Here is a 10,244-nt window from a genome sequence, read left to right as displayed (position 1 = left end):
GGTGTGCCAGCACGGCCGTGCCCATGTAGAGGGCGAAGCAGCGCACGGCCGGGAGGCGGCTCAGGTAGCTGGCGTAGAAGGCCGCGCTGGTGGTGAGGCCGGAGACCAGCAGCAGGTAGCCGAAGTGATGCATGGTGCGGCCCACGCGCTGCACCAGCCCCCCGGAGGGCAGCTGGCTCTTGCTGAGGCGCCAGAGGTCGGAGAAGACGAGGGTGTGGTTGGTGCAGACGCTGCTGAGCAGGACGAGGGCCGCCAGATTGACGAAGGGGAAGTAGGCCATGCGGAAGGCCACTCGGTAAAGAAAGAAGGCCACCAGGAGGGAGCCCAGCACCCCTAGCAGCACCATGAGCGTGAGGAAGAAGGAGCGCAGGTAGAGAGCAACGCTGAGGAAGATGGCAGCCAGGGCCAGCAGGGGGTACACCGTGTCCTGGGCTAGGTAGTGCCTCAACAGCTCCTGCTTGAGGCCCAGATCCATGCCAGTGATGGACGTGTAATTGTCAGAGAGCCCCCAGGGGGTGGCTAGGTGGTCCAGGTAGATGCCCATCATGGAGGCACCCTTTGGGGTGGGCAGGAAGAGCAGGCTGTACTTGAGAGAGGGCACCTGGTAGTCAGCAGTCTGGGGACTCAGAAAGTCCTTGTCCAGCAGAAAGTGCAGAAGTTGGTAGACGGCGCTGCTCCGGGAGCACTTGGTGGGAACCTGGGCACAGCGTGAGGGCTTGTCCTGCCCAGGTCCCAGACAAGGGGGCCCCAGGGCCCCACGGTGGTAGTAGAGGGCACAGGTCCGGAGCAGGGCCAGTATGCGGGCTGCGTCTGCGTGAGTCGTGTCCAGGCAGGAGGAGCGGTTGGAGAGCACTGCCACATAGTTGCCCAGGGACCAGCTGGGGCAGCACTCGTTGGCTGCTGTGCGCTGGCACAGAGCCCCAAAGCGGTGATGGGAGCGGATCTGTAGGGCACAGAGAGCAGGAGAGAGCTCAAGGGCAGTGCCGGGCAGGGTTTCCCAGCCCTGTCAGAGGCCTTCTCACCTCCTTTCAGGCTGCAGAGCGGAGGGAGAGAGGCATCCTGACAACCCAGCAGAACTGGCTTGTCTCAGAGCTGCCTTTGGCTCCTGGCCCAGGTGTCAGCACTTAACATCTTGACTCCATCAAAGAGGAGCCTCAGGAATGGTGCTGAGGCCCCAGCCCGAGAGGTCCTGCCCTAAGGGCCCTTGCAGGTCACACACCTCAACTCTACACTGTCTGAGCCAGGAGTAGGAGTGGAAGTGGCAGTCACAGATGGAACAGGGCCAAAGGTCCAGGGAACTGGAAGCAAACGGTGAGAAAAGCGGAGGCCAAAACATTCCAGGATCAGAGTCCCTGCCAAACCCTCGCCCCTGCCTCTGTCTACTAGTCTGCTTCAACCCTCTTAGGCACAGGTCTGTGTCCTTATCAGACCTCATACCTCATTTTCTCTCCCACTTGCTGTAGACATCACAACAGCTGGTGTAGTTACAGAGAGCACCCGCCTGGGAACCAGAGGCTCTGTTCTGCCACCAGCTGGATGTATGGCCTTGGCTCTGAGATCATGGTGACTATGGTAACATTTATTGAGATTACTATTGCCAGTCATTATGTTACAGTTTTACAAACTCTATCTTAATTGTCACAACATCCTTATGAGGAAATAACATTTTTATCCCCACTTTATTATTTGTTTTCTGTTTATTTATTTATTTATTTATTTTAAATATTTTTTAATTGACTTCAGAGAGGAAGAGATAGAAACATCAATGATGATAGAGAATCATTGATCAGCTGCTTCCTGCATGCCCCACACTGGGGATCGAGCCCACAACCCAGATATGTGCCCTTGACTAGAATTGAACCCGGGACCCTTCAGTCCACAGGCTGATGCTCTATCCACTGAGCCAAACTGGCTAGGGCTTATCCCACTTTATATATACAAAGACTGAGGCACTGAGAGGTTAAGAAACATGTCTGAAGTCACACAGCTTGCGGGAGGGCAGCTGGTAGTCAGCAGTCTGAATTCCCCTAGGGCAGCGGTTCTCAACCTGTGGGTCGCGACCCCTTTGGAGGTCGAACAACCCTTTCACAGGGGTCACCTAAGACCATCGGAAAACACATATATAATTACATATTGTTTTTGTGATTAATCACTATGCTTTAATTATGTTCAATTTGTAACAATGAAAATACATCTTGCATATCAGATATTTACATTACGATTCATAAAAGTAGCAAAATTACAGTTATGAAGTAGCAACGAAAATAATTTTATGGTTGGGGGTCACCACAACATGAGGAACTGTTTTAAAGGGTCGCGGCATTAGGAAGGTTGAGAACCACTGCCCTAGGGAGTATTGGAGCTGGCCTTGAAATCAGCATCTGACTCCAGAGCACATGGTCTTTTTTGTTTGTTTGTTTTGTTAATCCTCACCCAAGGATATTTTTCCATTGATTTTTAAAGAAAGTGGATGGGAAGAAGAGAGGAAGAGAGAGAAAGGGGGGAGAGAGAAAGAGAGAGAGACATCGATTGGTTACCTCAAGCCTGCAATTGAGGTATATGCCCTTGACCGAAATCCAACCTGCAACCCTTCTGTCCGGGGGCTGATGCTCTATACCAGTGATGGCGAACCTATGGCATGCGTGTCAGAGGTGACACGCGAACTCATTTTTTTGGTTGATTTTTCTTTGTTAAATGGCATTTAAATATATAAAATAAATATCAAAAATATAAGTCTTTGTTTTACTATGGTCGCAAATATCAAAAAATTTCTATATGTGACACGGCACCAGAGTTAAGTTAGGGTTTTTCAAAATGCTGACACGCCGAGCTCAAAAGGTTCGCCATCACTGCTCTATCCACTGAGCCAAACCGGCTAGGGCAGAGCACATGTTCTTCACCAGTATCTTTTGGTGGATACCCTTGTGCACTGCTTGGATTGATGGGGCCTGGGGCCCTTGGGCTGGGGCCTCTTTAACACTTCTTGAGCTCCTTTTTAGGACCTTTAGGAAAGCCCCAGGCTCTGCATGTTCTATCTTCCAACACTTGTGTTTTGGCTCTTCTGAAAACAGCTGACTCTTCCTCCCCCACCCCCACCCCCACCTGGAGCCTCTCAGCAGCACTGGGATCATTTTCTAAGCAGGGAAGGCTCTTCCCCAGGCCACCCTGGCAGTCCTGACTCAGCAGCATTTCCTTGGGGTCAGGTTCTTGGTGTCCTGGTTCCCTCCACACCCAGCCCCTGGTGCCTCCCCAGTCAGCTCACCTGATCCTGTTCCATGTGACACATGGAATGGATGGCGTGTAGGTTCCACAGGCTTCCCGCTGAGGTGGACATGAATACCAGCTGTGCATAGCTCTTCTCTGCAACACACCCCAAAGCTCAGCCCTGGTTGCCCCAGGTCCTGGGCCCACCAAAGGAAAGATTCTTACCCAGGGCCGTATGAGGTTCAGATTCTCAGGAGGCTGAAACCTGTTCCTGGCTGCTTCATCCTGGGCCTGCGTCCCAGCTTCTGTGCCCCACCCACACCCAGCTTGACTCTACCTGGCTGGAGCACCTGAGACCTGCCTCATCTTCCCAAATATAACCCAACTTCCTCCGTTTGAATATAGCCAGCTGTCTTCCTTCCCTTTCTGTCTGCCCAAATTTGTTCTTCTGGCCCCTTCTGTTCTAGTAGGTGGGGGTGGGGACCACCATTAAAGCCACGAACTGGCCAAGCTGAAGCTTACCAGGGGGGCCACAGAAGAAATTCTCTTGCCCTCTGTCCTCCAGGGGCTCCACCATCCTCCGGGGCCGGACCATGCCCTCCTGGGCACTACTCCAGGGTGTGGGGCTCAGAGTGGTGTGGGGGTTTGAGCTGAGGTATAGAGAAAAGCAATGCCAGGCATCATCAAGGGGTGGGGTGCTCAGAGGAGGCCAGACACTACTCCCCAGAGGTCCCCAGCAAGCCCCTCTGACCTACCTTTGCGGAGGTCACCCAGTGGCCTCTCTCTGGAGACCTCGTTTTTTCTCCCATTCCCCTCAGTGGTGTGGGAAGATGGGAATCCATTACCTGTTCAGCTCAAGGTCTGGGGAGAGGGAAAGCAGCTTCCTGGGGCCCGTGAGGGTCTGCAGTGCTCTCCACACCACGAGCTTCCGTCCAATGTCTGTGTCCCGAGGCTCAAAGCCCTGCGGGAGGAGGAAGAAGAGGCAAGTAGAAGGAGGGGTTTTCCATCTGGTCCTTCTTGGCTCTGCCCCCTTGAGTCCCTGGAGCAGGGAAGGCCAGCCTACCTGCCTGGATTGTTGAACGGGAGTATCACCTCTATACCATCTTCCCAACTCTCTCTGTAGGCTGAGAGCCCACCACTGCCACCCCCACCCCAGCTGGGCCACTCTGACTTGTTGCCCCAGACTGAGCTGAGGTGGCCAGGCCTGGGGCCCCCCCTCCCTCCCCTTGACCCCTCACCAGCAAGGGCTTGGAGAAGTCGGGCAGGTGGCCCCCCAAGAGTCCAGCCAGGGTGCAGAGGAGGATGACAGCTAGACACAGCAGCAGCACTGCCACTGGCCACTCAGCAATCAGCTGGGAATAGCTGGGAAAGAGGAGGAGAGCCCGCATGAATTGGTGTTGGGTGTGGTAGAGGGGCTGGTGAGCTTAGGAGCCACCAAGAAGGGGTAGTGGACCTGTACTGGGCACAGCCTGGTCACTCTAGAGGTCAAGAGAAGGCCTAGGCCTACCTCTTCGGCATCCGGAAGGCCTGTTCCTGCCTGTGGAATAGAAGAAAAGACACTTGCTTGTCAGAGTCCTCTTACAGGGTGAGAGGTGGGGGTAGGAGGATAGAGGATGATGGCATTAACCCTTTTAGGCTTTCCCAGACCACAGCTACAACCCTTACTTCCTCCTCCATCCAAGCTGCCTCCTTCATCAGAGTCAGGGGACATCCTGGGCTGCCTTAATGATGGAGTTCAGATCCCGGGGGGTGGGAGGGGGGGTGGAGGGTGGACCTACTTTTTAGCCCAGCCCTACCTTCCAGTGGCAGCTGGCAGGCTGCTAGACCCCTCTTACCTGACGCTTATCACGTGGTGCTGCACAGATGGGGGCTTCCAGGCCCCATAATGCTGTGAGGGGGCTGGGGAAGGGCTGAGGCTGGAGCCATGGGAGCACAGAGCTGCTCGGTCCCCAAGCCCTGGCAGGGAACTGCCCCCTCGGTATTCCTTCGGTGCCCGGGTATAAGTGAAGTGGGCAGGGGCCAAGGGGCTGGACGGGCCCACAGGCTGGAGGGTAGAAGTTGCTGGTGGAGGTCCCAGAGAACTGGAAGGGTCCTCAAGGGGACAGCTGTGAAGGGAGCAGCTCCTTTCTGGGCTTGCCTCAGGGGCCACAGCCTTGCTCGGGGACCTGGGGAGAGAAGAGCCAGGGAAGATTGGGTGAGGCACACTGGTGAGAGTTTTCTTTCCTTTTTAAAAAAATATATTTTTATTGATTTCAAAGAGGAAGAGAGAGGGATAGAGAGATAGAAACATCGATGATGAGAGAGAATCATTGATTGGCTGCCTCTTGCACGCCTCCTACTGGGGATCGAGCCGAAAACCCGGGCATGTGCCCTTGGCCGAAATCGAACCCGGGACCCTTCAGTCCCCAGGCCGACGCTCTATCCACTGAGCCAAACTGGCTAGGGAGAGAGTTTTCGATTACTAGTCCTGGAGGACAGGCAAAGAGGGTGGGGACCGTGGATCTATAGCCCCAATCTACCTCTTGGGGTCCATTGTCTTATTGACTCATCTGTCCATGCACTCAAAACACACACACACACACACACACACACACATTATTGTCAGCCTGCTACATGCCAGACACTGTGCTAGGCAACGAACGTGCTTTTACATGTATGACCTAATTACACTTTACAAAAACCTACAGGGGAAGTACGTTCCTTGTTTATAGATTTGAAAACGGAGTTTCAGTGAGATGTGAAGAGCTGGGCCTTGAGCCCAGTTCTGACTTGCAGTCCTGTGCTCTTTCTGCTGCAGCCATTGGTTCATTCTCTTGTTAGATGTTTGTTGAGCACCTGCCACACTCTTGTCCCCACAGATAACTGCTCCTCTCCCAGGTAATTGCATGGCTCACACTCTGTTCTCAGTTTGATTACCTTCTTGGAGAAGCCTCCCATGACTACCCTCTCTAAATAATCGCCCACCAGTTCTCCATCCCCCTACCTGCTTTGTAATTGTTCAGAGCAGTTGCCACAACTGGACATTATATGATATAGTTGTCATGGTTATTGCCTGTTTCTCATATGAAATGTGAGCTATGGGAGAGCAGGGGCCTGAAGCATTTGTTCATCTCTCTATCCTCAGTGTCTTGCGCACAGAAGGTGCCCAGGAATGTTTGTTGAATGAATACCGAGTGTCAGACAGTCTGTTAATAGTGGTGCTAGGATAAAGAAGTCCCAGCCCTTGTCCTCTAGGCACTCAGAGTAGGTGGGAGATGTGGACAGTCTAACATGTTGAGTGCTGTGGAAGAAGTCACAGAGGGCTGAAGGAGCCCAGAGGAGGGCTCGACCTTCACAAGGCTGGGGATAGACAGGGAAAGTGTGGCTAAGGCAGTTACTGCCTTTCCACCAACCTTGGGCCATGGGACAGAAGGTTTGCTTTGTGAGGGCGTGCACAGTTGGGAGATAGAGTTGGGACCCCCAAGGAACTTGCCAGGAGGACTCAGAAATAGATGTCTCTTCCAAAATCACTAATGAGGGCAATACTCTGTGTAGGGACTCAGCCCACTCCTTGGGTGTGGGGGTAGATGGAGTGCCACCCCAGTGACAGAATTGCCAGACTTAGAACATGAGGAGATGGCCACAGAACAGAGTTCTGGGGTGGGTAGCCTTGGCAGAGCCCTGTCTCTTTCCCTCCATTTCCCCGGATCCTGTGGCCTGCCAGAGCTTGCACAGCCCTTGTGGGAGAGCAAGGTGTATGCGGAACCAACCAGGCTTCTAGCCCTGCCTGCTGCACTGCTGAAGGGGCTGTGGGCCGGAGTCCTCATGCAAGTGGGCATTGCCCACAGAGGCGGGGTTCTGCCCAGGGACCAAGTAGAGGAACGGTAAAGAATAGGCAAACTCATCCTCTTCCTCCAAGAAGGCTGGCAGACCCTTATGCTGAGAACAAAATGGGGGAGCAGTGGTGGTGTCCTCCTGGCCCGTCATCCTCTAGCTCTGGGACCTTGGGAAAGACACACAATTCTCGGAGCATTGGCATCCATGTCTGTGGCATAAGGGCATGATGATAACGATCCCTCCCAGGTTTGGTATTAACAGATATAACATATGTGGGAAACACATTTGCTTTCCTGCCCCTCTTCACAGTCAGTGCTGCAGGGAGCATGTAGTTTAAGAAGTATATTTATATTTACAATGTGACCTCTTAGGCACCTCAGATAATATATCTCTATTTGAGAACGCCTCACACCCTGAGAATCTCACTACATATATAATTATAAATACTCTCCTTTCTTTTTTTTCTTTTAATACTTTCTTTTTTGTTAATCAAAAGCTTCATCGGAATTTGATGTCATGATTTAAATCACTGATACTTTTCTTTTTAGTAACAACATTTAGAAAAATAGGAATTTGATCGATGTTGTTCTAAAGCAAGACCTCAGATGACCCCATAAAGTTAATGACATAGCAACCAGTGTCCTGCCAGTTAAAAGACCTTATGGGCCCATCTCCATGGGCCAAAAGAAAGCTGCATAAATGGCCTGAGTTTATGTGTTTAAGTGTGGACATCTGCCTCTTTAAGATTTTTATTCTGCAGGTATATTGTGAGCACCTACCTCACACTGGGCACGGTGCTTAGTCTGGGTTGGTTTCTGAAGAATGAAGATGACCCATTAGTCTTGGTCTCCCTCTTTAGAGCAGGGCCTGCCTTCCAGAGGTCAGGAGGGTGGAGCAACAAGGATGCTTATTCCAACTTCCCATGGTCTTAAAGCACTCACTGAGTACTTGACTTGTCCTAGGAGCCACGCTCCCACTTAGCTTCCACTTAGCGTGTCAGTTTCTTTTTCATTAAGGGAAGTCAGCACTCCAGGGGGTGCTGCAGGAGACCATGAGCACACTCCCTTGACCAGTCTACCAAACCTCATAAGCCTAACTCCTTTGGGTGGCTTCTGTTCAAGGGAGATTCCAGCCTCCACCATTGATTTGCTTTTACTAAGGTCTTCCTGGAGCCATCCCTTTTCTTTTAAGCCCTTCTTTCCCTCTCCAGGGACCTAGGATCTACTGTTCCCAAATATTACTCTTTTTGACTGTGCCCATCATTGTCAACAGGTAGAATTTTTTAAAATTGAATTTTCAAAGAGAGTGAAATAGAGGAAGGGAGAGGGAGAGGGAAACATCGATCTATCAGCTGCCTCCTGCACTCCCCCTACCAGGGATCAAACCTGCAACTAGGGCATGTACCCTAACTGGGAATTGAACCAACAACCTTTCAGTGCATGGGATGATGCCCAACCAACTGAGCCACACCAGCCAGGGCTCTATGGTAAAAGGTGAAAACTCCACATTCTGACTGCTGTAGGACTGGGCCTTTGTCTCAACTCTTTCAAGGAGAACAGCCAAACTCTCCTCAGAATAAAAGCTTTCTCTTGCTCGCCCCTGCTGCCCTCTATGCTCAGGAGACCTAGTAATAATATGAGTTAAGCACTCCAGACCTTGCCTCCCCAGGGGGCTTTCATTCTCACCCTCTCAGTTCCATGGCTCTGACTGGGATGAGCTACTTTCTGGGCTGACTGCCTGGGCCGGCTGGCCTGTAAGCCAAGTGACTGAGACAGGCAGGCAGGGAGATGGAAAGTAGTGATGCAGGCCTGCTTAAGGGGCCAAAGTCACAGCATTCAGGGCCTCGCTGACAGGGATCCGGACACAGAGCCCCGACTTGGGAGCCTTATAAGGGGCAATGCACATGTGCATTAATCTTTCCCCCAAATCCACAGACACATAGCCATATGGACATCCATGTGATCCTGCAGAGTGGCCAGGAGAGAGGGGGAAGCAGCTCACACCAGTAGGAAAATAAAAAGGTAATTTCTAAAAACACAGAGAATGAGCTTTTCAAATTGCTCTGTAGTCGATGCATTAGTAAAGGACTGTGTGTGGGCACACTCAGGCACGCCATCATATTCACTATGAATCTATCCCCCAGAGTCAATTTGCCTGATTAGAATCCAGCGTCTCTGGGGATGTACAGAGAGGCGCCAGAGGTCCCAGGGAGTTGTTGGAGGAGAGCAAGTGATTCCTGTGCTCAAGATTGACCCTCATGTGCAGGGGAGGTGAGCAGACCAGACAGTGTTGTTCCTTGGCAGAATATCAAGACGCCAAATGACTCTCCAGTCCCTTCTGGGGGGGCTCCTGGCCCAGGACCCTGCTCCGCCCCGTCACTCTTCCTGCCCTGTCCACCCCTGGCTCTTTGGTCAGGCGACACTCCCAGGTAGACCCTGGTCCAGGAACACATCCATCCTGTGTCTCACCCCTTTGAAGAAAACTCTGGGCCTTTCAGATGGAAAGGTGGCTAAATCTGTCCAGGCTGCTGTGTTAACAATAGAGGGAAGGAAACATTTCTTTTCACTTGTGGGGCATCCTCTTGCTCTGAGGTACAGACTGTACATTTTAATCGGAGCAGTCTGGAGACCATGTGTCTACCTCTGCTTTGAGCCTCCAAAGAATGCCTCTTATTTCAGTCCAGGCAGGATAGAAAGGCAGAGTCATGTCAGGGGAGGGATTCTGGAGGCGGCAGACCTAGCAGGGCACAGACATTGCGCCATATTGCTACCTGGCTGGGCTGTTCCCTCACACATATGGTGGAGGAAGAGAGAGGAGAGCATCAAGATCTGGGCCCTCAGCGGGAATGTGTTCCTCCCTCCGCCCTCCTGGGGCTCCTGGGGCTCCTTGGGGGGCAGGGGGGCGGGGAGATGGTTCTGAAGGTGGCCTGAGCCTCTGAGCCTGCCCACTTTAGTGCCTCCAGAGAGTGCAGGTAGCTGCCACATGCGGAGACTCTGGCCCACACGTGCGCAGCTGGCCGTGCAGGGTAGAGTGGACAAAGACAGTCCCTGGCGTGGCCGCCGAGTGTCTGCCCTCCCCAGGGCACACACCTTGGCGAGCCTCCCGTCTACGATGCACACACTCCCTCCAGCACACTGACACGCTGGAACCCGGACTGAGGTGGCCGCAGGCTGGGGGCTCCCTGAGAAGGCGCGCGGGCAGGGCCTAGAGGGAGTGGCTCGGGG

At 52.8% G+C, this 10,244-nt stretch overlaps 1 protein-coding gene across 1 annotated transcript in view; it reads right to left on the bottom strand.

The window, feature by feature from the left end:
- DISP2 (dispatched homolog 2 (Drosophila)) overlaps positions 1-10,244 on the bottom strand; it is a 34,400-nt gene that overhangs the window by 4,709 nt on the left and 19,447 nt on the right. Inside the window, exons 8-14 of the mRNA XM_014534853.1 lie at positions 5,040-5,369; positions 4,712-4,741; positions 4,443-4,566; positions 4,050-4,165; positions 3,727-3,854; positions 3,263-3,360; positions 8-943 (exon numbers count right to left, since the gene is read on the bottom strand). Coding sequence (XP_014390339.1) covers positions 8-943; positions 3,263-3,360; positions 3,727-3,854; positions 4,050-4,165; positions 4,443-4,566; positions 4,712-4,741; positions 5,040-5,369 — 1,762 coding nt within the window. The remainder of the gene's footprint in view (positions 1-7; positions 944-3,262; positions 3,361-3,726; positions 3,855-4,049; positions 4,166-4,442; positions 4,567-4,711; positions 4,742-5,039; positions 5,370-10,244) is intronic.

Source organism: Myotis brandtii, unplaced genomic scaffold (assembly GCF_000412655.1).
Source record: "Myotis brandtii unplaced genomic scaffold, ASM41265v1 scaffold133, whole genome shotgun sequence".
NCBI lineage: Eukaryota > Metazoa > Chordata > Mammalia > Chiroptera > Vespertilionidae > Myotis > Myotis brandtii.
This window is presented reverse-complemented; position numbering and strand designations above follow the sequence as displayed.